The 27,929-nt window shown below is 45.1% G+C and overlaps 2 protein-coding genes across 2 annotated transcripts; one reads left to right on the top strand and one right to left on the bottom strand.

The window, feature by feature from the left end:
- Nucleotides 1-40: 40 nt before the first annotated feature.
- On the bottom strand, nucleotides 41-7,600 carry Armc5 (armadillo repeat containing 5). The gene is made up of 6 exons (XM_046454564.2): nucleotides 6,002-7,600; nucleotides 4,537-4,644; nucleotides 3,651-4,437; nucleotides 2,048-2,547; nucleotides 1,227-1,359; nucleotides 41-1,126 (listed from the first exon to the last, which is right to left on the bottom strand). The coding sequence occupies exons 1-6, from the start codon at nucleotides 6,468-6,470 to the stop codon at nucleotides 307-309; spliced, it is 2,817 nt and encodes a 938-aa protein (XP_046310520.1). The 5' UTR covers nucleotides 6,471-7,600; the 3' UTR covers nucleotides 41-306.
- On the top strand, nucleotides 7,202-26,800 carry Znf843 (zinc finger protein 843). Its single transcript, XM_058582691.1, is given in 6 exon segments — nucleotides 7,202-7,339; nucleotides 8,387-8,438; nucleotides 21,949-22,042; nucleotides 22,044-22,163; nucleotides 23,033-23,138; nucleotides 23,140-26,800. Coding segments are annotated over 6 exon segments (573 nt in total). The 3' UTR covers nucleotides 23,203-26,800.
- Nucleotides 26,801-27,929: the final 1,129 nt, after the last annotated feature.

The following is a 27,929-nucleotide window of genomic DNA, read 5'->3' as shown; positions in this document are numbered from 1 at the left end:
AGTACTCCCACAGGAAAGTAAGCAGAAACACAGACAATAATAATATTCAATTGCAAAGTTTTAATCTCAACCCCATAGTGCTGGGCCAAGTCAGATGCCAGGGTCCCTGGGCTCTTCTCCTTCCTCTGGGCCCCATGCCCAGACCCTGGCCTTGACTTCTCACTCCTGGGTCTTCAGACCATACTGAGGGCCAGGTCCATCCTCTCTTCAGTCCTCGATGATAACTCTGCTCAGGCTTCTCTCGTGATACTCTGAGGGAGGCCTCCTGCACAGCCAATCCATCTTTAGGTCCTCTCCCAAGAGACATCAACAGTCTAGGCTGGGTCCCTTGCCATTTGACTCAATCCCCATCACCACAGCTAGTAAAGCCTCAGTCAAGAGCCCTGCTTCCTCACCTGCTGCCTCCACAAGACCCACAAGGGCCAGGGCCCGCTTCCTTGGGCACTGCCCTGGCCCCAGTGTCCAGCGTGCACAGTGGGCAGCCAATCGGGGCCGGCCCAGGCGGAATACCTCTCCCACTGACTGTGGGCCACCCTGAGGACCCAGATGGATGCGGCCCACAGCCTCTTCCAGCTCCTCCTCCAGCCCAGGCAGCAAGAATCTGCCAGCAGCCTCCAGGGCCTCCTCAGCCTCTGAGCCCAGCAAGGGTTGGCCTGGTGGGGGCACAGGTCCCAGGGCAGCCCCACAGCCCCGGCAACCATGCAAGTGATGCAGGATAGGCCAGGCTGCACTGGGTGACAGACCTCGCAGTGGCACCAGGTTCATTTGGGCTTCGGCAAAGCTGCCAGACAGCAGGGCCCGGAAGAAAGGGGAGGCCATAGCTGAGGCAGCTCTCTGAGCAGGGAGCTGTAGGCCTGAGTCCAGTAGGAAGTGCAGGTCAGGAGCTGGGACTGGGGCTGGGCCCAGCATAGGTTCATAGAGGCAGGGGGAAGGTGGCTCTAGATCCAAGGGGATTGCAGGTGGAAAGGCTGGGCTCGCAGTGGGAGACACCAGGCCTTGGAGACAGGAAAGGGAGTCCGCAGCAAAGAAGAGGAAGAGTGGATGTGGAGCTGGCCGAGTAAGTGCTGTGAGGAGGAGACGGAGGCCACCCTGGTCCAGAAGTAGCCGGCGCCACAGAGAGGGCTTCCTAAAGGGAGAAAGGGGGTCTTTCAGAAGGTGGACAAGGTTAGGACTTGGAACAGCAACCCTCTTCCCCAACCCCTACAAGACACCCACATCCCCCTCACCGACAAATGAAGGGCAGGGTCAGTGCACAGGCTACACGTTCCTCAGAGCTCCCAGAGAGCAGCAGGTGAGTGAGGGCACCAACTCCAAAGGGCGATTCAGCCTGTACGGTCAGGTTCTGAAGCAGCATCTCACCTGCAGGGACCAGGAGACCAGGTCAGATTGGGAGTTAATGTCAAAGACTAGGGTAAGATGGATAAGACAGGGACTCTGGGCTCTTGAAAGGAAGGGGTAAAACCTCAGGACAAGAAATCGAGGTAGAGAAGAGGGGGATGACTTTGGGCCCTGGAGAGAGAGAGACACTAGGGATTAGAAATCAAGGGCAAGAACAGAAAAAAGCTTTCCCCTGACCAACAGGGGATGTGATTCTTGGCCTTCAAGGACTAAAAGAATCTACCATAAGGGCACAGAAGACAGGGAACTTCCTGGCAGTGCTGAAAATGGTGGCAGGGTCTGGGTTCACAAGTCAGTATGTCCAGGGCAGAAGCAGTAAGGACAACACAGAACCTATTGAGTAAAGAAATGCAGACAGGCAAGATTCTAGGTTGTTGGGAGCCAAGCCTGAGGTCAGGTTATCTGAGCTCCAAGATTTAAATAGATGGTAGAACAGAACTCTTTCTACATGCTACGGAGCAGAAGGGATAGTCCCAAGACCTCCTGTTCTCTTTAACTCCCCCAACACCTGGTGTCTAGGGTTGCTTGGATGGTGGGCTAGAGAGGACAGTGAGAGGGCTGATGAGCAGTAAAGTCAAGGTTCTGGGCCCACAGAAGGCACAGGAGGAAGATGGGGTCACTAATGTAAGCAGAAAGACAGAAGTCATACCCAGTTCCCGGTGCTGGCTTTGGAGTGCAGGCCGGGCACGTGGTGCAGGCCAATCGTCTGGTGCAACACCGAGCACTAGCCAGGCTCGCAGCAGCGCTGCACCGTAGCTGCGCACGAAGGCCTCAAGACAGGCAGGGTTGCAGGTGAGACGTGCCAGGATGCGTAGTGCACGTGGGCTTGGTGGGCCTGGTGCACCTGTCACATAGGCAAGCAAGCCACACAGTGCTGGACCAGTCACAAGTGCACCACTTGGGTCAGGAGCCTGGGAGAAGCGTGACAACAGCAGTAGTGCCGGCCCCTCACGTCCCCAAGGCTCCTCTGCAGCAGAAGCAGCAGGGCTACGACCCTGCATGCGTAGTGTACGCGGTGTCTGCAGCGAGGTCTGGCCAGGGGTGGGACTGACTGGTTCTGCTGGCTCTGGCAATGGACAACGCTCAGGAGACCAGTCTGGAGAAATGTCTCCGGGGCCTGCAGCATAGCCCTCAGAGATCAGCCATGACCTGCAGAGGGCAAAAAGAAAAGAAGACTGAACCCAGAGCCAAGGCATGGAAATAGAGTCAAAAGAACTGTGAAAAGAAGGTGAAGCCAGTAGGGGAAGAAGAGGGTATATTAAAGGAAGATGAGGACAAACAGAAGTGGGAGGGGGGATAAATCCTCATTCAGTAATTACTGATATTAATCATGTGCCTAGTCCTTTTTAAGTGCTGGGGAGAAGCACTGAATAAAACAAAGTTCCTGCCCTCCTGAAGTTTATGTTCTACTGAAGGGAAACAGACAACCTAAGTAAGTAAACCGTATGGTAGATTAGTGTCATGTTAGTGTGGTGTGAAGTAATAATAGTGAAAAGAAAAGGGTATTAAAAGATCCAAGACAGGCAAAAGTTGAAATTTAAAATAGAGTGGTGATGGATCCCCCACGAATGTGGCAAGAATTGAACAAAGACTTGAAGGTGGTGAGAGATGAAGGCATGCAAGAGGAAAAGTATTCTAAGCAGAAAGAACAGCAACCAGAGAGGTCCTCAGATAACACCTTCCTGTCATGTTCAAAAATAAGGAGGAGACCAGTTCTAAGAGTGCAACAGGCACCACGGACAATGATCAGAGATGAATCACAGAATTCACAAGGCTGACATTTACTGAACATTGCTTAGTGCCATTAATCTTTACAATAACCCTGTAAGGTATGTTGTTATCCTCCATTGTATGCACAAAGAATCAGAGACCCAGAGAAGTTAATTAGCCTTCCCCTGATGTCTCAGTTTGTAAGTGATGGTGACAGAATAAGAACTTGTATTCCAGAACATACCACTATAAATAATCAGTGTACGTACTACCTCCCAATGAATTTGTCTGGGGCCCAAAGTTCAAGGTGATGAGATAGAACCAATATTAAAAAGCAGATCCAAGGATAGACGCTGTGTTTAACAGGACTGGAAAGTAGTCGTGTCAGAGAACAAGAAGGAATCAGGAGTTAGAAACAACAACAACAAAATCTTATTGAGACAGAATGGAGGGTGGAGGTGTAAAGAAGGCCAAAGCAGACAAGCCCCCATCCCAAAATATATCACCTACCCTCCCTCCTAGGCCCTGTGGTGAGGACTCACCTGAGGCTTCGGAAGCTTCCAGCCTCAGGCCGCTCAGGGGTCCGTTCCTCAGGGAAGTCCCAAGAAGCCGCTTCTGTTCCCTCTTCTTCCTCATCACCAGCCTCTCCACACAGCTGCCCAGCCAGGAGAGGGACAAGTCCCAGAGCCTGTAGCCGGCCCAGGGCCCCAGTATCATAAAGAAAGCCCACAAGAGCAGCTACAACACGTGGATGCCAGGCACTGGCACGAGGGTCCCGCAGTAGGCCCATGAGCAGCTCTAAACCACCAGCATCCCGAAGCCGGGCACGGTTGATAGCCTCCCGGCACAGAAGGCACACAGCCCGCACCAACGGTTGCTGGGAAGCCGAGCTGGCTCCATTGGTGCTTCGACGCCGCCGGAGCTCACCTAGTAACACCTCCACACCACCAGCATTGCCTAGCGCAGGCCGTACTAGGCCCTGGGCACACAGGTTGGCAAGGATCAGGATGGTTGCTTCACGTACTGCCCGTTTTGGGTGAGAAGTCAGGCTGACAAGTGGGCCCAGTCCCCCACCCAGACTTAGCTGCTCAGCACAGGCCCGGGAACAGCCTCGGCTGAGTTCCAGGAGGGCACGGACTAGGGCTGAGGTTAGCGTAGGGTCTGGGGCAGCAGCCAGGAGCTCAGCCAGTGGGCGTACTGCTCCCTGCTGTGCCAGGGCCAGGCGGTGCTGGGGTGAGTCTGCTAGGTTGCGAAGGGCACGCACCACACTCTGTAGGCACTGAGAGTCCTGGCAAGCTGTCAGGCTCTCAACGAGCAAAGGAACAGCACCTGGAGAGGAAAGGGGAGGACAAAGGGTGAGCAAAGGCATCTACCTAAGCCCTTATCCCACCCTAATTCCCAGTTAACCCCACCTCATAGCCTTCTTACCAGCAGAGTGGATATCCCCACAGCTCTCAGGTTCCATGGCTAAGTTCCCCAGAGCACGGGCTGTTCGGTTCTGGATGCTATCTGTCTTCACACACTGAAGAATGGTCACTGAAAAGAGAGTTTAGCCTTTTATTTCTCTATCAGTCACCTCCAGAATATGGCTTGAGAGAGTCAGGGACAGTCTCTGAAAGAAGCTAACACGTGAGCTGGGTCTAGAGGGTATTTACTAGAAGGATGGTGGATGGGGATATTACAAGGCATTTTGGGTTTGGAAGCAGCCTTTGCAAGAGCCCAGAGGTAACACCGAGGATCTGTGCCATGATCTTATGAAGGGCCTCAAATGCCAGATAAAGAGCTCAGGACACACAGGAGACACACAGGATTTTAAGAAGGGAAGCAATACAATACAATCTGGCAACCATGGAGGGGGATGTATTATAGGAGAAAGGAATAGAGTCTGAGATCGACAAAGTGACCAGGTGAGACTGGACAGTGGTCTGAACCAAATAAGTTACTGCACTGCTGAGAACAAGCAGTCTCTGATCACATGGTAGAAACACAGGAGGAGATGGATTTCAGAGATATTTAAAATGCAAAATAGTGACTGAATGATGGGAGTGATAACAAAATCCATTGCTTACTGAGGGGCTTATTAATCTTCCAGGCTCTTGTCAAACTCATTATAGTCCACATATGTTTTATGAGAGTTTTAAATATATTAATGCTTCCCTTTATCCAAAAAATTGAGCTTACATCAAAACTGGAATAATTTCAGAAGACAGGCATGACGTGTATATTGCATTTGCATGGTGTACTGTATACGGGTATACTGCGTTTGCATGCCACTAGGAGGCACCAATTTATCTGGGAAACAGAAAAGCTTTTGTTGGGTTCTTTTTTATTGTATGAGTTTTTAATTACTCAAAATTCCCTGCCTGTGCATAGAGTCTATGCATTCTATCTTTGCATTAAGTTTTCTCCATACTCCAATTATGCAAGGTGGCTATTATTATTTCATTTTACAAGGAATCCTAGTTTTGGAGGTGTAAGGTGCCTTTATTGGTATAGCTAACTACACCAATTTCTGAACTTCACCTTTTTGCCTGCAGCTCATCCAAGGGGGGGTTTCAGTCCATCGCACAAGCTCAGACTATTAATTTCATAAATGCAAGACAAGAATCATCTGAAGTATCATTAATAACCCTTTAGTCTCCAACTGCCTAGATGCGGGAGAGGTGCCAACACCTACATTATGGTTGTAATTATCTGGTCTGAGCTCGGGTATAACCTACAGAAAAAGTAGTGACGTCATGGGAGAGTAGTGACAGCTTGAGAGATAGGTGGGCGGCGCCGTCATAAAGCACGTTATTCCAGGGTTTGACACAAAGTATTCAAACCAGCCTAGGACTAGACAAGAGGGAAGGGCGGGTGAAATCATTCTAGGAAATGGAGGCGGAGCACTTACCCAAAGGGAGAATGCCTCCGAGTCTGCGCACTTCAGCCCGGCACGCCCCTTCCGTACAGCAGTTGGCTAGGATGCTGAGCGCCAAGTCCAGCGTCTTGCGCAGGCGCACTGGCGGCGAAAGCGTCGACGCAACAGAGTGGGTGGAGTCAGAGGAAGGGGCGGAACCAGAAGCAGCCGACGCAACCGACGAGGGGGCGGAGCCCGGACCTGCCTCGGACGGGGCGGGGTCCGCTGCAGCCGCTCGCCGTAGCAGCGCGAGAAGGGGGCGGAGCCCGCCGCGTGCCCGGAAGCGTTCGATTCCCCCCGCTGCCTTGATGTGGCGCGTGCGGAGAGCTAAGAGCGCGCGGCCCAAGGGTGTCTCGTTGCTAGCTAGGTCCTTTTCCCCACCCTGACCCTCCCCTGCTGCCGCCGTGAGCTGCGCGAGGCAAAACGAGAGCGAGTCCGTAAGGGTTGGTTTCGCAGCCGCCATCTTGGCTCGGGCCTAGGGCTCCGCCCCGCTTCTCGCCGCTTATCTGAGACAGCGGAACTGGAAGAGAGGGGCGTGGCCAGACTACTCCTTGCTGACGCTTCTTAAATAGCGCCGCCGCAGTTATCATGCGAGTCGGAAACCGTAGTTCTCTTTTCCGGAACTCTGGTTCTTGCACAGCCGCAGAAGGCACGTGGGAATGGTAGTTATGTTGTGCGAGTCTAAGAGACGCGTGAGGTGTATGCTGGGATATGTAGTCAGCACCAAGCTTAACACGCCTCTTTTAAGATGAAAGGGAAACTTTCTTCCTAGGGCCTCGAAGTGTGCTGGTGCTTTGGAGAACCCAGACGTCCGACCATGGAGTCTTTGTGCTGTGCTGCTCTAAATGACTTTGTTAACTCTTCTCCCGGTATGTCCTTGGCAGCGACCGCCCTTCTTCCTTTAGCCCTGCTTTGATAGTCGGGGCCCCGAAGTCCGGGCTGATGGACTCCTGGAACCCCGAGCCAGGCCGACAGTGTGACGTTCCTGACAGCGGCTGCGGATGGAAAGCTCTCGCTCGACCAGGTGAATGAGAGGGTTAAACCTACCGAGAAGGTTCGCAGCCTCTTCCTAGAGGGGCACAGGCTTGTGGACCTTTCCGTTTCCGGTGCTGGACCCCTATATCTTACCCTTGCTCTGGGTTTGCTTGTGAGCAGAGTAACTGACGTCTAGGAAACGGGCACTCTTCACTCGCGATGGAATTGACGGCGCCTTATGTGGCTAGGGATAATCCGGACGTGGTGGAGCTTCAGGGGAATAGAACATCAGGCTACCGGGGAGCCCTCCGGTTGCCCCTGCGTTGCGAAATTGTGCAGCCTGAACAGCCCTTTCTGGTGTGGCCAGAGCAGCCAGCCGCTCAGGAAATGCTGCTAGGCCTGCAGTACTTATATAGGTCAAGCTCTGCCGCTGGGGAGGAAGAAGCTTCTGCCAAGACCAAATGGCCCTACAATCTCAGAAATCCTCCAATGCCAAAATTGTGGCATTTGAAGGCAAAATTCATCATCAAAGCAGTTACAGAGTGACAAATATGGTAAAAGCTTCCGATGTGACTCAGATCGGCTTAAGCAACCCTTTTGTATGGCACGGAGGAAGGTTGCCCACACAAATCTCTTTCTGCTAGTAAAACAGTGTGTACTGGAGCCAGGAGGTAGGCTTCTCAAAGCACTCCGGTACTCTGTGCTCAAGCAGAGAGTCCATTTTCTTCTCATAGCTACTTGTGTTCCTGGACTAGGCACAAAATAGCCCTTTTGAGGTTGAGAAGGGTTATCTGTCTCGAGGACCTAATGCCTACTCCTATAGGATAGTCCTTATATCATCCCCAGGCCTCTGGTCCCCTACCCCCAAATTTTGGCACCTTTAATCAGGCTTGCAGCATCTAGTTCTGTGCCCACAAAGAAGAGGCTGGAGGGAAGGAATATGAAGTGATCCACCCTCAGCTTCTAGCACAGAGGGCCCAGGTTTGCCTCTTCCCTGCTGTGTGATCTGTACCTCTTCTGGGCCTCGGTTTTTGTTTTTGTTTTGTTTTGTTTTGTTTTGTTTTTTCCCCTTAATCTGTAAAATGGATGATGAGGGCTACCTCACAAGGTTGTAGTGAAGATTCCATGGGTATACCTATCCCTAGTGCATACCTAATAGGCTCTCAATAAATAGTTGCTATGATCTGGTCCTGTTTATACTATTACTAGTAATCTTTGGGCCTCGGCTTCCTCAGGATTGCATTGAGCAAGTGTCAAGTATTATAAATGTACCTACATACAAATATTGTGTATGTGGTACAGGGGAGCATGGAAACAGGATTTGTTTACAAAATCCCTTTCAGAGAACTGAAAGCTAATCTCTCACATTAGGGTAAATATCCCTGGGCCCCCTCTCCTCTCCAGTGGCAGAAAACAGGTCCTGACCAGAAAAGGAAACAGACCTCAGAAGCAGGAGGTACAGCTTGATCCAACAGCATTTATCCAGCATTTACTGTTCTCTGAGCTGGGAGTAGGACCATGTGACTGGTCCTTAGACCACAGATGGCAAATACATCTGTTTGGTCCCTCACTGTGTGTGTGTGTTATTTAAATAACATTTAAATCAGGAGACTTCACAATCTATATTTCTGCGGGAGGGGATTGTTTCTTTGTGTGTTTTTTTTCTTTTAAGTAAAAGATTCAGCAACATTTGATCATAACACATAATCTGTCGAGTTATGTCTATTCCACACAGTCCCAACCACTCCTTATATCCCTGACTCAACATATTTCCTTTGTGTTACTCATCTGACCTCTACAGAAGACATTTGGGGTTACAGTCCCCAAACACTATCATGGGTGAGAAAGATCTTCTATCACTTCTTGCTCCCTGTCCTCCTATTTCCTTTCCCCTTCCCCTCACCGCCCCCTCCCCCAGTGACAGACTTGAACCTGTCTGTCTTCCTGCTCCCCATCCATAGTTGTCCCCTAAATTGAGCCCTGTATGGTGATTTCAGTCTATTATTAAAGCTCCTTTCCCAATTTAAAAGATGGCAGAGCAGACTCATGTGCTTTGGTCAGAGGTCAGAGTACTGGGCCCTGTAGGCCTCAAGGAGATGTACCTGCCACATCCCAGACCGTCCTCACTGATCCACCATGCGGCCTGCGCAATGGTTTCATTAATGAGGTTCTTGGCATAAAGTTAGCTAGAAGAGATCGAAATAAAACACACAGACTCAGTTACCTTATTCTATTGCCATGTCCGAGACGGCTCCCCTCTCTGGCTCCAACCTCTAACCGCCCAGCAGGGCAGCAAGGATTACTCAGGACTAGCAGGAGAGAGAGAGAGCGAACACGCCAGGGAGTAGCCTTTTATTGGGGAACAAGAAATTCAGGGGATAATTCCATCCAATGAAGGTTGAGGGGGGACTGCACTCCAAGGTCAGGGTCAGTGATTGGGCCCCCGGGGTCAGTGGTCAGTCACACCCCCACACGGACGGGTTCTCTCATCAGGAAAGGGCCGGGAAAGTTCCGACACAGCCAGAACGCCTCAGACCCTTAACGGGAGCCGCCCAGTCACGTGTCAGGATGGCTTCCCACATATTCCCCCTTTCTATTCTTAAAAATGAGGGGGCGGTTCACTCTTTGGAGTTTCTGTATTCTTGTTCCGAAGACTGGCCATCCTATAATTACAACACAATAGAGAATTAACAGCAAAGAGAATAATCCAATAATGTACCAGGCCGAGTGTTTAAGAATATTTCCAGGGTTGAATCCATTCAACTCCTTTAATATTTGGTTTGCCAGAGAAGAAGGATCTGAAAATTCAGCTCTATTATTTTGAATGTCTTGGATATGGTGATGAAGTTCCAGAATATCCAAGCTATTATTACTATTTTGCCAAATACCTAACAAATGGTTTTTAACCTTCTCCCAATCCCAGAGAGAAGCATTGTGCTTGGCAGCTGTAACACAAACATACTTATAATTGGCATGGCATTTAAGCCTTTCCTTAAATTTTAAGGCTGAAAGTTCATTACCTATGTCTATAACAGTCGCCTCTAAGGCGTTTAATTTAGTCTCAATCCTTTCATCGATATTTACTTGATTACGCAGAGCCTTGGAAGTATTTTGAGCTAAATTATTAAGAAATTTTGCATGCTGAATATTCTGAGACAATGTCAGAGACGCAGAGACAGTTGAGGCAATAAAGGAGACTAGCGCCAAAACACCAACAATTATAACTCCAATAGCACGTTTAGGTCTTGCTAACTGGGCATGAATTTGCTGCAAGACTTGTAAACCAGTATCAGCATACCATGGCTCTGAAATATTAGCAGGTAATAAAACGAAAGAGGGCTGATGAAGTATCAGCACTCCTTTTCCTCCATTATACCTAGTAATACAATTGGTTAGGTTGCATTTATTACAAGTAGCAATATATCTGTCATCTATCCATTTAACTTTTACATTTCCAATAATTAAAACATAAGGAGATTGGACACAGGCTCGTAAGCCATAGCAAGATCCCTCTTTACAGTTCTTGCCAACAAATTTTGGTAAAGGTTTGTCTGTAAAATGTAAGAATTCTGAGGCAGCAACTAAACGCCAAATATCTTTCTGAACACCTCCTTTACTATAAGTCAAAATATTACTAACAAATCCTGCAGGAGTCATAGCAGAATTTCTTCGTAATTGTCTTTTATCAATTTTTGGAGACCAGTCTAAAATATACCCACTATCTTTAGACACCTTATGTTGTACAGGAAAGGTATTTACACAATCCATCCATCTAGGAAAGGTGCCAATCTCAATTGTAGAACTATTTGGACAGTGGGGTATCCGTGGAGGTTTTGCAGAAATGACTGGCTTGTTATGGGAAAGTCCCATCTTAATTACTGATCTAGTATAAGGTCTTAAGTCTCCATAAATAGAATTATTTGTCAGTCTAGGTCTACCAATCGCTGTCTTTTCTTCGAATGATACTTTCAGACAGCCAGCATGTTTATCGTGTGCCCAACACAAAGGTAATTGGGCACTGTAGCCAGAATAATTAAATCTAGTCACATGATTGGGAGTAATATGAGTATCTGTAAATCCTCCCATCATGAATGAGTCATTAGTAAATACTGGAATAGATTCTCCAGTCCACACAGCTGGGTGTACCAGGGGTGGATCTGGGAAATATGTCCAGTAAGTGTCTACTTGATCCCCCTTTACCTGACAGCCCAACAGGGCAATTACTGTTGCTACCATCATCACTGGGGTCCTGTTCTCTCCTAGGTGTCGAAGTATTCGGGAAGCCTGGGTTGTTAGCTTCTTCACGTCTTCCCATGAAATCAGCTTTTCGGCTGGGTCAATCTGGTCTTTCTTCATCCTTTTCCGATATCTCCTCCTTCTGGATAGGGGCTCCTATTTTGGGGAGTCACAAACCTATTCCCCCCCCCCCTTTAATTTTTGTAATTGAAGCTTAATAGATAAATGAGCTCGTTCCACAATGGCTTGGCCTTGAGGGTTATAAGGAATTCCTGTTTTATGATTAATTTTAAACTCTTGGCAAAATTGTTGAAAAGAAGAGCTTACATAAGCTGGAGCATCATCTGTTTTAATCTGCATAGGGCACCCTAAAACAGAAAAAGCTGCTAAGCAATGAGAAATTACATGTTGAGTATTTTCCTTAGTACGTGCTGTGGCAAAAATAAATCTAGAATAAGTGTCCACTATGACATGCACATAACATTGTTTACCAAATTGAGGAATATGAGTTACATCCATTTGCCATATTTGATTTGGTTTTAATCCACGGGGATTTACCCCTGATGGCAGAGATGGAGTGTGAATAACACACTTAGGGCATTGGCTTACAATCTGACGAGCTTGTTCTCTAGTAATATTAAATTTTTTACGTAAGCTAGAAGCATTTTGATGATGCAAGGAATGGGAAGCTAGTGCACAGTCATATGAAGACATCTGTTGACAAAAAGTTACTAATTTATCAATCTTGTTATTACCTGAAACTAAGGGTCCTGGAAGATTAGTATGAGCCCGTATGTGCCCTATTAAACATGGGTACTTTCGCATTAGCACTGTCTTTTGTAAATTATGAAATAACTCAAATAACTCTTGTGATGAAGTATACCCAATAACTGAAGTTTCAATATTTTTAGTAACTCCGACTGCATATAAGCTGTCAGAATAAATATTAATAGGCTCATTAGAAAAGTAATTTAAGGCCCAAATCAGAGCTTGAAGCTCTGCTCTTTGGGCAGAAGTATAAGAAGTTTGTATTACCTCTGTGTGAACATGACTATAAAAACCTGCTTTACCTGAGTTAGAACCATCCGTGAACACTGATAAAGCTTCATCTATAGGATGTGCACGTACAATCTTTGGAAAAATAAGTGACGTTAATGATGCAAATTGTATAATCTTATCACGAGGATAATGGCTATCTGGGCGCCAATTCCACCATGCGGCCTGCGCAATGGTTTCATTAATGAGGTTCTTGGCATAAAGTTAGCTAGAAGAGATCGAAATAAAACACACAGACTCAGTTACCTTATTCTATTGCCAGGTCCGAGACGGCTCCCCTCTCTGGCTCCAACCTCTAACCGCCCAGCAGGGCAGCAAGGATTACTCAGGGCTAGCAGGAGAGAGAGAGAGCGCGAACACGCCAGGGAGTAGCCTTTTATTGGGGAACAAGAAATTCAGGGGATAATTCCATCCAATGAAGGTTGAGGGGGGACTGCACTCCAAGGTCAGGGTCAGTGATTGGGCCCCCGGGGTCAGTGGTCAGTCACACCCCCACACGGACAAAGTTCTCTCATCAGGAAAGGGCCGGGAAAGTTCCGACACAGCCAGAACGCCTCAGACCCTTAACGGGAGCCGCCCAGTCACGTGTCAGGATGGCTTCCCACAACTGAGTTATTTTGGGAATCAACAAGCAAACAAGTGTGGAAGCACTCTTAAATGCTAAGGCCTGAGTGGAGTGGGAAGGGTTGGGAGTGAGTAACATTGTCTTCCTAGGATGGCTGGTCATCTGTCTAGTTCTGGACATAAGAATGATTGTGGTACAGTTATAATTCTGTTGATCTCATAAAGATCTGGAATCTAGGTTCCCCCATGTGAGTCTAGTGGATCATGCAAAAGCTGGTGCTGTGGGGTTGCATGTGGCCATGGTCTGACAACAGGAGTCCTACTTATCACTAAGCTGAACTGGTAAGGCAGGTACTTTTGGAGTACTAGCGAGTGTTATTGTGATGTTATAGGATGCTGGAGCAGTGCCCCCTTACCCCAGGACAACGCCCTTCTCAGGACTTGGCCATAAACATACTCCAGGAGCATAGGGACTGTGTATACATTGTATCTGCTAAGTCCCAGCATCCATATGGGCAGGCACAGAGAGTCCTGAGAAAGGCCTAATTGCTGCCTAGCAGCTTCTCTTCCCTGGGATGTGAGTCTGATGAAGAAAAAGTTAATCCTCCCACTCCCCGATGTCAGCTTCTCTTCAGGGAACCTAACCATGGATCCCTACCTATAGGATTGTAAATAGGTTTCTCTAGGAGTCTCCCTCTCTTGGAATGTTTATATCCCTGTGGTAGGCTTTCAAGGCCAGACAGGTTCCTTTAAAAAGAGTTGTTTCTTATATTTTGAAACTTTCTGAACTCTGTAGAATGTAACTACACACTTAATTGCTATGCCAATTAACTACTGTCTAAACTATAACCTCTTAGGCTTTGTTCTTAGAAATATAGTTCTTAGGGAGAAAAACTCAAGTCATCTTGAGTTGCTGCTGCCTGTGTTGAAGGTCATATCGCAATAACACTCACTAGTGTTTTACTGTCTTGTTCTACACCTCTGAACTTCTTATCATAAATTTCCTTTGCATGGTCTTTGGTCTCACAGGCCAAGAATTCAACCCCCCTAATCTTGTAATAGTTAAGAAATGATGTCAATTTTCCTATAAAAGCCCTATGTAACCTCACCTCTGGTCCCAGAACTTAAGAGCACTAGCTCCTCTCAGTCTACAGGCAACTCTCTGAGAGGTGCTTGGTCTCTTGCTGAGTGCAATTTCCATAACAAGTCTATTTCCCAAGGGTGTAGAAGAAGAGGGGAAGACTGTACCAGGAATGGATGAGCTGGCTTAAGACCTGCCCACCTCCTACCCCAGCCCAGCCAAAAGGCTGAAGTTCCCAGAGCAGTTAACTTCTGCATGGGGGGCAGGGGAATGCCTAGGAAAGGGCAAAGACAGAGGGAAAGGGCAAAGGGGATCATTTGGAAATAGTATTGTGGGCAAGAGGATTGCTGACCAGATTCAAGGCCAGCAAAAGAGGAGTTTGGGGATTTTCTGACCCCTCAGCAACCCATGAAGGGTAGGGGAGAAGTCCTTAGCAAGAAGTCCAGGAATGTGACAACCCCTTCTGACCTAATAAGATGCTTCCCTCCCTACCCTGGCCAAGTTTAATCCTAGGAGTGTGAAGATCTTTGAGAATGTCTAAGGTAAGTCCAGGTTTGGGGGCTGGAACTCAAAAGTTATGACTCTACTTCTGGGAAATGTCCCCTCCTCTTTCCTTCCACTGCTTCCCCACACTGTCTTCTCCAGATCAAGGACATGCTGCCTGTCACCTTCCTTGACTCCCAGACCCACTTCAGCCCTTGTGTTATAGTTGCTCAGAGTTGGAAGGGAGGAGGCAAGAAACAGAAGCTCCATCTGGGGTCATGATGGTGAAGAACTTGATGATGAGGACTTTCATGTATTGAAGCCAGAATTAAAAACAGTCAGTCAGTACAGGTAGGTAGATGATCCTGATTGGATCTGGAGTGAAGGCCACTTGGGTCTGGCAAGTTGGAGACCACCCCTGTGAAATTGAAATGTTAATGCCTTGAGAGCTCTTTCTCCACCTTTATCAAAATTACCTGCTCCTGCTCCAACCTGTTGCTAAGGTAACCTGTTCCAGGGATTATTCCTCCCTACAGGGAGTTGTAAAAGTTGTTAATTAATGCATGGGCCCCCCTTCCTGCCTGGATCACTCTACTTTGGCCCATCCAACCCATCTGCTTCTCACCTTTTGGCCATTCCATAGGAGCATCTCCTGAACCTAGTATGCTCCTGAGCCTAGTCATGTATACAGGAAGGAGAGAGATAAGAAGGAAGAGAGCAGGAGAACAAAGAAAATCTAGGATGTATAAAAGGCAGTATGCTCTCATTTCTTGGGATACCAGCTCTGGCCTCTTCATCCATCCCAGAAGAAGTCTGTATTACCTCTTTTTAAATAAACCTTGCTTTGTATGCTTGCCTCTGCATGCTTCTCTAATGTTATACTTAAACACGTGAGGAAGCAGAACTTGTCATCAATACCAGTGATATCAGTGTGACCTCTCCAAGACTTGCCAGCCTTCCCCATCCAGAATCCAGCTAAGCTCCAGGAGTGATGTCAAGGAGGCCTCTGGGAAATCAAAAATCAGAGTTCTCCAAGCACATGTACTCAAACTCATACACTCAACTCCCAGAAAAGGTCTTAATCCCATTAAACATTTTGTATTATGAGGGCTGGAGACAACTCAGTTGGTAGAGTACTTGCCTAGCATGCATGAAGCCCTGGTTTCATTCATATCCAGTCACAACAACAACAAAAAAACAACCTCTTTTTTATGAAAGAGTACCTGTAAAAATCATTAAGAATACAATTAGAACTGAAGTTGTGGCAGTGGGGACTTAAAAGTCTGATGTCATCCTGCTGTCAGTCAAAAGTCAAGAGGTGGACCTGGGCAGGACTCTGGAAATGTTTCTGGGACCCCTAATAAAATTGGAGTGTAGGGGAGGCACATTGTCCCTTTTCTGAGAGGATTCACTCTCTCCCCTTGAGAGTGTTCCCTTTAATAAACTCATTCCTGTTACTTTGATCGACATGTCTGAAATCTTTCTGAATTGATTCCAAAAATTGGGGTTTGAAGTAGGGTCTTCATGCTGCCCCAGTTTCCTGGAAGGCCCCAGTTCTGTAACAAAAGTAAAGGTTGAAGGGTTGCACACCCCACTCTCCTTGTAGCTAATAGCCAAGGAAGTTAAGACAGGTTTCTGATTAACATAGCCTGGCTAAATCTACTTAGGTACATTACCTGACTTCCCCTGGCTCCACAACACCTTTATTGTATTTATTTATTTTTTTGTGGTGCTGGGGATCGAACCCAGGGCCTCACACATGCTAAGCAAGCATTCTACCACTGAGCTACAGCCCCAGCCCCATTACCTGGTTTTTGTTTCTATTAATTGTAATTGCTTTTATAGGACTGGCAGAGAAGCAATCTAGCTGTTTCTCCCCAGTTTAATCAAACTGCATAAAATTCATTTTTCCCCTTTCCATCCTTTGCCTATTTCCTATGCAGGCATGTGGAGGAATCCGGCCAACTGGAAACCAAGCAGGATTCCTAGGCTAAGCTGCTGATAACAGACTGAGGCTGGTGTGGGGCACAACTGGCCCAAAGTATCTTAGAATGGGTGGCAAAATTCAGACTATAAGAGTGCTGCCCATTTGAAGCCCAATTCCTGATTCCAGGACTGAGATGTGGCTCCCAGAGCTGAGGGTACCTGGCAGATGCAGGAATAAGGTAAAAGTGAAGCACTAATCTCTCGTGCAAAATTTAAGTGGCTGCCAAAATAGCAGTCAAGAGAAATAATATTTTAATGCAAATTTTAAACAATCAGCAAACCACAGCCTGTGCACTTATTTTGGTAAATAAATTTTATTGGATGTAGGGCCAGCCAGGCATTATAGTGAGGCCAGTAAATCAGGGTCATGAAAATGCAGGGTAGAATAGTCTCTTAGAATTTAGGTATTTTATTCATTATTGGTTTTTTTTTTTTTTTTTTTTTTGCAATAATTTTTGAGCTATTGAAATTAAAATGCTGTTTATATTGATTACTAAGTCTCCTTACTCCCAGACTGAGGGATTCCAGGGACACTCTACTCCTGATCTAATCCCCACCACTTCTTATTTTTTGAGACAAGGTCTCACTAAGTTGCCCAGGGTGGCCTCAAACTTGTGATCCTCCTGCCTCAACCTCCCAAGTTGCTGGGATTACAGGCATGGGCCTCTTTGCCCACATTAATTACTTAAGCTTTTTTTTGGCGCCTCCTTAAATTCTGTGCCAGAAGTCGATGTGCCAAGTGCCAAAGGTCAATGCCTCATCTCACCAAGAGATTACATTCCAGCAACCCAGTGTTCCCCTTCAACCTGGGCAAACCTTCTCCGCTTCCTGGAAGGCTTTTCTGCCTGGTGCCTCGCACTTGTTCTGATTCCCTGGTGAACCAACCCTCTAGAAGCTCAGTGGCAGGAGCGCACTCCGGGAGGGGCGGAGCTGTCGCGTGCGCATAGCTCAGACTCCACTTCCCGGCGCCCGCGCGTCACTTGTGTGTGATGTGACCTGCTCAGTGCAGCTGGGAGGATCCCTAACTGACGTGGCCTAATGTGGTGCCCAGGGATCTACAATTTTTCCCTCGAGGAAAGATGGCTCCTAGTTCTCCCTCTTCTTGTTAGGGGTTGGAACAGGGCGGGTCTTAGGCAGCTCTTCGCGGTGGTGGTGCACGGACTGCCCTGAACACTTCGTCCAACTTGGGAATCCAGTGGGAAAGGAGGGGAAAGTTCTTGGGGGAAAAGAGATGAAAGCAAGGCGGCCGGAAATGGAGCTCCCCTGCCTGGGGCTAACTGAGGATGCTCAGGACTCTCTGTGGGGCTGTGGGGACCTCCACAAGGTTGGCCTTAAGGCGCCCCAGTCAACCTCCCGCTCCCAGGGCCCTTTGTGGCGACTCCCTTCCCAGTAAACCCAAGAAGTCTGCCGCCAAGGGTCCTTCGCCTCGTTCTCTCCCCTCTTGGCACTGCTAGGGTGCGGAGCTAGGGTCCGATCCTCTCAGGAGAGAGAGGATGACTAGCTCCCGCTTGACTGCAACTCCAGGAGGCAGGCAGCCATGGGTAAGAGTGAAGGGCAGCCGCCTGGGCTTGATGCCTGCTACCTGAAGAAAGGGGGCATTTGTGAACACGTGCCTTTGCCAAGGCCCCAAGTCCTACCACAAGAACGTTTAGAATCTGCGCAAACACATTGGAGTGTTTCAGCTTACCATCTACATGCTCTTCCTGGAGCCCAGTTATCCCATGATCTTGTCCGTTCCCCACTGTAACATATCCTAAATGGTAACCTGCTGCAACGCACCCCGACCTGGCCTTGGAATCACGACCTCCTACTACTGGCCCAAGTCCTTCATGGGATTCAGCCCTTAGCCCCACCACTGCCAGCCCCTGCATATATAGAGGCCTAGACCCCCACTTTCTGACAGGCGTAGCTTTTTCTCAAAACTTCCACCACATCATTGTGACCAAAAGTTTGTTACCTATGGTAAGGTTAAGTTTTGCCAAATGTGGCATTTATACACAATGGAGTATTACTCAGCACTAAAAAAAATGACAAAATCATGGCATTTTCAGGGAAATGGATGGCATTAGAGCAGATTATGCTAAGCGAAGCTAGCCAATCCCTAAAAAACAAATGTCAAATGTTTTCTTTGATGTAAGGAGAGAGACTAAGAACAGAGCAGGGAGGAAGAGCATGAGAAAAAGATTAAACAGGGACGAGAGGTGGGAGGGGAAAGGGAGAGAGAAGGGGTATTGCACAGAAGATGGAAGGAGACCCTCATTGTTATACAAAATTACATATAAGAGGATGTGAGGGGAAAGGGGAAAAAACAAAACAAGGGAGAGAAATGAATTACAGTAGATGGGGTAGAGAGAGAAGATGGGAGGGGAGGGGGGATAGTAGAGGTTAGGAAAGATAGCAGAATACAACAGTCACTAGTATGGCAATATGTAAAAACGTGGATGTGTAACTGATGTGATTCTGCAATCTGTATACAGGGTAAAAATGGGAGTTCATAACCCACTTGAATCAAATGTATGAAATATGATATGTCAAGAGCTTTGTAATGTTTTGAACAACCAATAATAAAAAATAAATAAATTTAATTTAATTTAATAAAAAGTTTTGCCATTATCTTACGGTTGAGTCCAGCCTTAATATCCTGGACCAATCCATTTTGCATGATACCATTTATATGAAATTCAACAATAGGCGAAACTAAATTTACCCTGACGTAAAAGAAGAATAAGCTGTGGAGGTAACTGAGGATGAGCTTAGCCTTTTAACTCAAAATTTCTCAACCTTGGCAATTACTCCTGGTGCATCCTGGGTAAAATAATTTTTTAAAGGTCCTGGGTAAAAATTCTAACGGGCACCCAGGGTTGAGAAGCACTGCTTTAAACTTGGTCTGGAAGCAGCCTTAACATCCCAATGTACTGCTCAAATTGTAACATATTCTTTGTGTTCCCTGTAGGGAAAACAGGAAGCACTAACCTAACAATAACAAACATGTCTGATAACCTGTACAAGATAATTGAGAGAGGAAACAAACCAAAAAAGACCAACTTGAAAACTTGATAATCTAGGAACGAATGGGATAAATAAAGCCTGGTCTAGACTAGTGACAGTGAATATAGGAAGGGACAGCTATAATAATACAGAAAGAATGACAAGTTGTGATGGTTAACTAGATCAAAAATTTTGGCAGACAGTGGCACTGTAATTGTCACGAAGATTAATGTCACTATCATGTCCCTGCTGGTTTCCACAGGAGAGTTGCCAGGATTACTTTGGTCTTCCTAGGGGCTCTCAAAACCATGAAATGGGTCATGGTCATTGTGGCTAGATCAGTCTTGGATACTAGCAAACAGACCGGCAGTTCTTACTATTTTATAAAAGTTTCTGCTTTATGGAAGCCAGAGTCCCTTTCTCATATGGGGCGGCAGCTACACTCCTGGGAATAATTTCTACACAAAAGATTCAACAAGAGAAAAAATGACCTCTTCGAAGTGCCATGAAGATACTAATGACAGCATTCTCTGTGCTAATGATGTATTCCCACAATAATGGAAATGAATAAAATACAATACTCATGTTTGTTGCAGCACAATTCACAATCTCTAAATTATGGAATAAACCTGTGAATGGATAAAGAAAATGTGGCGTATGTATCCATAATGGAGTTTTTCTCAGCCATAAAGAATGAAATTATTACAGAATTATATGTATAAATATGAAAAATACAATAATCAGAAAATGTTCATAAGTTAAAAAAAAAGAAAGAAAGTACACATCATTTTGGAGAGTTATGAAGTTTAATCAATGTGGAAACTCTTAGGACAGTACCTGGCACATAAGTACTTTATAAGTATTAGTGTTTTAAAATGTTGGTTTTATTTATAACTTAATAAAATCTTTCAAAATAATTGATTAGTCAGCACTGATACTCCTGTCCACTATATATCTCAGAAAAGTTTACCACATCTTTGCTCACAGCTTTAATGAAATATAAATTTCATATAAAGGGCACCCATTTTGAGTGTATGATTTCATCATTTTGATGAGTGTATATATTTGTGTAACCACCATCTCAACTCCTCAAAAGAACCATCAAAGTTCTTTTCTGCAGTCCGCTGCTCCCTCCAGACCCAGCTCTTAGATAACAACCATTGGTCCTGCTTTCTGCCTCTATAAATTTAGTTTTGTCAAATTTCATACAAATGGAATCATAAAAAATGGAACACATTATATACTAGAAATCTGATAACCCCAGTTGATACATTAAAATAAATCCTACAATCAAGAAGCATTGATTCCCAGTTCTCAGGAGGCTAGCCTCAGTGATTTAGTGAGGCCCTAGTAACTTAGCGAGACCCTGTCTCAAAATAAAAATTAAAAAGGGCCCGGAGATCAGGGCTGGGGATATAGCTCATTTGGTAGAGTGTTTGCCTTGCATGCACAAGGCCCTGGGTTCAATCCCCAGCACCAAAAAAAGGGGGTAGTGGGAATGTATCTCAGTGGTTAAGCACCCCTGGGTTCAGTTCTCAGTACCAAAAAAAAAAAAAAAGCCACATTGATTATATGATTCTGAAAGCAAAGCCTCCTTTGCAGCAGCTTTTTTGTTTTGTTGCTTTGGGGTTTTATTGTTGTTTGGAGAGGGCTACTAAGGATTGAACCCAGGGGTGCTTTGGTGCTACAGCACTTTTAATTTTTTATTTTGAGATAGAATCTTGCTAAGTTGCTGAGAGTTATGCTAAATTGCTGAGGCTGTCCTCCAACTTGCTATTATCTTGCCTCAGTCTCCCAAATTGCTGAGATTACAGGCATGTACCACCATGCTCAAATCCTTTGCAGATTTATAATAAAACTGCCTTATATAGTTTACTTTCCCTCTCTGAAGAGAATTATGGTGCGGGAATCTGAAATCTCTATTTTTTTCCACAGGAATTGGGAACAACAATGAGGACAAGCTTATTCATGAGGAAGGACACTGTGATGGAGAATATCAAGGGATATGCCCAAGAACAGTGTTACCTATTTTGGGACTCAGTCTCAAGAAACACATTCAGAATCTTAAATTAGGAAAATCTCAAGGCAACTGCTTGGTGCCATAGACTGCCAAAACTTTTGGGGCTGGGTACTACTCCCAGACTGTGAACTCACTGGCCACAGGAAACCTATGCCTGGTGAGAAATGTTACAGCTGCACTGATTGTAGCAAGAGTTTCCTGAACTCTTAACCCATCATCTTAACCCATGGGTTACTCTCTAACCCATCATCTTCAAAGTCATGTTTGTGAGAAGGCTTAATCCTGTTCCAACTGTGGAAAACATTTCAGCCAACATTCCAACCTGTTCCAGCATCAGCGGATTCACTAGAGAGATAAGCCCTACAAGTGCAGGTCCTATGAGAAAGATTTTGCTTAGACTGCATCCTTCATCCAGCACAGAAGGGTCCACACTGGCAAAAGGCCCTACCACTGTCCCTAGTATAGTAAGACTTTCAGTGAAGCTCCAAACTCATTAAGCACCAGAAAATCCACTCTGGAGAGAAACCTTATATCTGTGGGGAACATGACAAGGGCTTTATGGGCAGCTCTCTGCTGCTGGCTCAACAGGGAATGCATACTGGGTTGAAGTCCTATGTCTGTCCCCAGTTGAAGCTGATATGCCACCAGAGTCCATATAAGTCATGTATTTTCTGCTGCTGCATCTGGGGAGACAGCTTTAGTCAGAAGACCTCCCTTACTCAGCATATCTGCCTGCATACAGGGGAGAAGCCTTTTAAGTGTGGGGAGTGAGGGGAGAGCTTCAGCCTCCATACCAAGCTCAACTACCATATTGCTTGGCACCAGCCTCAGGCACCCCCAGCCCAGGGCTCCAGCCACACCAGTCCTCCCCTTGCTCCAGCCCAGCAGAAGTTCAGGTCCTTCTATTTCCATCTCTTCCTATTCATACCCCTACTGCAACCTCCCTTTATCCTGCCCCCTCAAACACACTGACTGATTCTGCCGCCTACCCTACTCAGTCTCCAACCTCTGATCAGATCCATTTTCCTCAGATTCCTTACCTCACCCCATCCTTACACCTTCACTTATGTACCCATTTCCACTGCCCGGTATACATCAGATTTCCCCCATTCCTCCTCTACTCTCCTTTCCCAGTGCTGCATCTACCCCAAGGACACATGCAGAATCCAGATTCCAAGTTTATTCCTGTGGTGAACCAGAAGCAATGGCTGCCAAGTTTACCTGTTCTCAGTGTGGGAAGAGTTTCCCAGGCAATGCACCCATACAGATAAGCAGCCTTACATCTACTCTGAGTGTGGGAAGCGCTTTACCCAGAGTTCCTTCCTAATGCATCACAGAAAGATGCACTTTAGCCGAAAAACCACATCTTTGTGTGGAGTGTGGCTGGAGCTTCAATTCAGCAGTGTTCTCCTGATCAACCACAGGAGCATGCATTCAGGGGAATGGCCTTTTACCTGCCCCAGGTGCCAAGAGTGCTTCCAGGAGGCCTAGAAGTTGACCATGCACCATCAGACTACCCACCTAGCTACTCAGGAGGCTGGGGGTGATGAGACCCAGAAGCTATACAAGTGTGAAACTTGTGGGAAGAGGTTAGGCAACAGGCTACTCTGAATCAAAACTAGAGGACTCAATGCAGACTAATCCTATCCATTCTAACAACTGTGGGTGTGGCTTTAGAGCGCCAAACTCCACCACCATGGAACACACACTGGAGAGAAGCCCTACCAGTGCCTCCAGTGTGGGAAGACTTCCAACCAACCATCTAACCTTGCCAGACACCAAAGAACCCATGCAGTGCAGGTCTGAGTGAGACCTTGTATAGCCTCTCAGGTACACCTGTGGAACAGGCATACATTTCCTTTCCTCCACCCATACTAGATTCTAAAGGATTTTCTTTTACATATCAGTTGTCCTCAGAAATGCTGGGGGTTTTGTATATTGGTGAGTTTTTTTTTCTTGTCATTGTTTTTGGGGTTCTCCCCCCTTTGAATTCTTTGCTCTCCTTTTTCTTAAATCTCACAGTCTATAGAGTAAAGGAATTAGGCAGATGGTAGACAAAGGTATATTATTGAAATATGTTCTTGGTATGGACATGAGCAATATAAAGTGATGTATTAATAATAATGGCTAATAGTAAATTATTTCTCTTATACCTTTCTTTTGGGGGGGGGGGGCGGTAAGAGCAGATTGAACCTAGAGGCACTGAGCTAAATCCCCAGCTCTTTTTATTTTTTCGAGACAAGGTCTCTGCTAAATTGCTGAGGCTGGTCTTGAACTCGTGCTCTTCTTGCCTCAGTCTCCCAAGCCACAGGGATTACAGCCACTGCATTACAGCTTCCTTTTGCCTAATTTCTCTGGCTAAAATTTCAAGTACTGTATTGAATAGAGTGCTGAGAGTAGACATCCTGTCTTGTTCCTGACTTCAGAGGAAATTCTTCCTTTAGTTTTTTTTCATTTGGTATGATGTTGGCTTTTGAGTTTGTTATATATAGACTTTGTTATGTTTAGGCAAGTTCCTTCCTACTTTCTTCAGATTTTTTTTACATCATAAAAGGGTGTTGAATTTTGTCAAAAGCTTTTTCTGTATATATTAAGATGATCATGTTACTTTTGTCCTTGATTCTACATATGTGATGATTCACATTTATTGATTTGCATATGTTGAACCGTCTTTGCATCCCTGGAATTAAACCAACTTGATCATGACATATGATCTTTTTAATGTATTGTTGAATTCAGTTTGAAAGTATTAAGGATTTTTGCATCTATGTTCATCAGTAATTTTCTTTCCTTGATGTATCATCATCCAGTTCTAGAGTCATCATGATACTGGTTTCATAGAATGAGTTTGGAAGTGCTCCTTCCCCTTCTACAACATGGAATAATTTGAGGAGCATTGGTATTAGTTCATTTTTTAAAGGTCTTGTAAAAGGTATCTACAAATCCATCTGGTCCTGAGATCTTCTTTGTCAGCAGATTTTATTTTTAAAAAATATTTTTGTTTTAGTTGTAGTTGGACACAATACCTTTAATCTTATTTATTTACTTTTGTGTGGTGTTGAGGATCGAATCCAGCGCCTCACATGTACTAGGCGAGTGCTCTACCACTGAGCCACAACCCCAGCCTCTGTCAGGAGACTTTATTATTGTTTTAATTTCACTGCCTGTTATTGGCTTGTTTAGGTTTTTGGTAGGTCATAGAATTTTATCCATTTCTTCTGTATTTTTCCAATTTATTAGAATTTAAATTTTCAAAATAGTTCCTAATGATCCTCTGGATTTCAGTTGTGTCTGTTGTATTTGTCTCTAATTATATTAATTAGGGTCTTCTCTCTCTTTTGCTTAGTTTGACCACAGGTTTATCAACCTTGGTTTTTATCTTACCTTTTCAAAGAACCAACTCTTTGTTTCATTGGTCCTTAGTGTTGTTCTTTTATACTCTAATTAATTTACCAGGTGGTCAAGTTTGTAAGGATTCTGGCTGTGGATATGTACAAGGCAGCATTCCTCTGGTGAGAAAACTCCTGGAGGGTAACAGGGGCTCTGTTATCTACATTTGGATATTCTACAGTTTCTCCCTGGAACTAGTAAGATGACTAATACATGCTCAGTGCCTAGCTGCTATGGTAATGTCCTTTGGGAGGAGGCTCTGTACTAGAGTCTTATCAGTCTCAACCTTAATCTCAAACACTCAGCTTCTGGGAATAAAGGAACTCTCTTAGACAACACCAATGTGTCACTGCACCTAAATCTGCCCACAGAACAGTAACTTTATACAATGAGCAATATGTACTAATGACATCAATGATCTAATGAAACCTATGGATATAGATAAAGCTGGCAGCTCAGATGAACAGCCCTTTTTATTTTGCCCCTGTTCCTTGCTTGCTTCTCTGTCTCTCTTTTTGTTTTTCTTTACACAAATTTTTATGCTAAGACACAGGTTTCTTTTATCATTATTGTCCTCCTATGATACAAAGTGAACCTACTTAAAAGGTTAACTAAGGTGATCATGAAGGTGATGATACCCAATCTATGTCTTCCTGGTTACCCTGCCTGTCATTCAATGATTCTATGGTTATTCTACAGTGATAATAGAGAAAAGCAACTAAAAACAATGTTCTTTACTTGGGTCAGGTGCATTTCATCCACCAACTTGGAGTAATGAGATTACCACAAATTGCCAGATGGTCACATCAAATTTTTAGCAGCATCAGTGATAATAGAAAAAGGCCTTCAAAATATCTCTTTAATAATCAGCACTTGCTAATGCTGGTTTAGAAAATATCTGAGATTAATAAGCCATGATCTCAGGGCCCCTTTTATAATGTCTGGTCTAACGCACACAGCACATAGGATGTGAGACAAAAGTCTCACATGGAAATAGCCACTTCAACCTCTGTCCCATGGTTAATTCTAGTTCTGGCTTGAGTTCTACCAGTCATGAAATCAACTGAGCACAAGTGTGTAAATGTAGCCAGCTCAGCCAAAACCCTGGGTCCTCAGCATTAGATATAGATTTGAGGGAAACCAGGTTGTAGCATGTGAATTTATTTTGTAATGTAACATTATACTATTATGAAATGGAAAAAATAAAAGTATAAAGCCTCAACCATTACATATTTTGCAATTTGGGCTATCTCCCAATGTGTGATTTGTTTGACTAACTTTATTTTAATGAATATTAAATTCCCTCAAGTGCCCATTACATTTAATTCATTAAAGTCATACATACCCCAGAACATTTATCTATCTCCAAAAGAAGGCAAAAAATCCTCAATAAAACATGGATCACAGTACAGGGAACAAATTAGAAATTTGCTGATAAAAGTTTAGAGATATGCTGTAGTTTCACAGACTTTAGCAATAAACTAAGACTTAAAACCTCAACTCAAATTTATTTATTTTTGTGGTACTGGGGATGGAACCCAAGAGTGCTCTATCACTGAGCTACATCCCCAGCCCTTTTAAAATTTTATTTTTTTAAAAAATGTTTTTAGTTATAGATGGACACAATACCTTTACTTTATTTGTTTATTTTTCTTCATGTGTGTGGTGAGGATCAAACCCAGTGCCTCACTTGTGTTAGGCGAGTGCTCTACCACTGAGCCACAACCCCAGCCCTTAAATTTTATTTCGAGACAGGGTCTTGCTAAGTTGTCCAGGCTGGCCTCAAAATTGTAGTTCTCCTGCTTTAACCTCCTGAGTTGCTGGGATTACAGGCAGGCACTCCCATGCCTGACCCCATCTCAAACTGAGTTTTAAAAATGGAAGATTTGTTATTTTACATAACTGAAAATTCAGGGTACAGAAGTTTATCAATTCTGGCACATCTTTATTTAGGACCCAAAAAACAAGGCAAAATCTTTCCCCATCTTTTGGTCTGCTATTAAAAATGGTCTCAATATTGGCTTCAGTCTACTGCTCAAGTCTGAGGTTCCAGCAGCTCCATGTCTCAATAGTATAAGAAAGAAGTCCCAAAATTCATGACCCATAGACTTCAGTTCCTCCCTAAACCAATCACTCATAACCAAGAGAACAAAATGTTCTAATTGCCTAGGCCTGGATCATATGTCCCCTCATAGAGCTTGAGAAGGAAGTCAACCACAAATGGACTGTGAACTTGAAATAAAAGGTAGTAGTTTCACAAAGAGACTCTTTGGTACTATTATCAGAAGAAGAAGACATGGATATGTTAAATACAATAAATAAGAGTCCATTGGCCTGAGACTATTCCATTCTACCCAACAAACTACAATTGAATTTAATACGAAAACTACCAAAATCTAAATTGGGAGTGTTGTTGTTATTTGTAACAGCAAAATCTCAGCCCTCCATAAGCAACCCAAATCCAGTCAATCACAGGCAACCAACTGTCAGGCAATGTTGAATAAAGGCAAATGCCTAACTATAACCAGTTAAGTTGTTTCTGTACTTCACTTTGCTATTCAGCCAATGAAAGCTCAAGGCCTACACTGCACAGGAGAGCTCTCAACACCTTTCAGTTTAGAGTGCTGCCCTATTCATGAATCATTCTTTGTTCAAATAAACTCTGTTATGTTTAATTTGTTTAAAGTTTTTCTTTTACAGATATATTGAGCACATGATACAAAATAATAGATGTCCATTATAACATGATTATAGGCCCTCCCTATGGTAGAGGGAGCTAACAACCCCTCTTGAGGCCTGTAATGTTTACAGCCCAGTTGTGCTAGGGTAGTGGGGTAGGTTGCTGAGAGACCAAAGAAGACACCTAAAGATGGGATGTGAGATATAAGGTTTACTAAGAAACACTTATGGGGAAGATCCAGTGGCAACAGTCTAGGTGCCTGGCCAGAAAGCTCAATGGCAATGGGGTGGACAGATGCTTCCATTTCACAAGGTGCCTCCAGTGCTTCACCATAAAATAGTGCCTCTGACCCCCTTCGACACTTTGTAAAGTGAGGGCCAGCACTCCTTCTCCACAACGCTCTGATACCACAAGAAGAGGGGTTGTATATATTATGCTACAGACATAGTGACATCATCAATTT

This window comes from Marmota monax, unplaced genomic scaffold (assembly GCF_021218885.2).
Source record: "Marmota monax isolate L192 unplaced genomic scaffold, Marmota_monax_Labrador192_F-V1.1 WCK01_AAM20220418_F8-fsc00086, whole genome shotgun sequence".
Taxonomy (NCBI): domain Eukaryota; kingdom Metazoa; phylum Chordata; class Mammalia; order Rodentia; family Sciuridae; genus Marmota; species Marmota monax.
The sequence above is the reverse complement of the archived record's forward strand: the minus strand, read 5'-3'. Positions and strand labels throughout refer to the sequence as shown.

What these genes read in the sequence shown, in the direction of transcription:
- Armc5 (XM_046454564.2), bottom strand. Translation starts at nt 6,470, where the DNA reads ATGGCGGCTGCGAAACCAACCCTTACGGACTCGCTCTCGTTTTGCCTC. An exon ending in AAGCCAGCACCGGGAACTGG is followed by an intron (nt 1,360 to 2,047) that starts GTATGACTTCTG and finishes TGGTCCCTGCAG; the next exon opens with GTGAGATGCTGCTTCAGAAC. An exon ending in ACCCTGCCCTTCATTTGTCG is followed by an intron (nt 1,127 to 1,226) that starts GTGAGGGGGATG and finishes TTCTCCCTTTAG; the next exon opens with GAAGCCCTCTCTGTGGCGCC.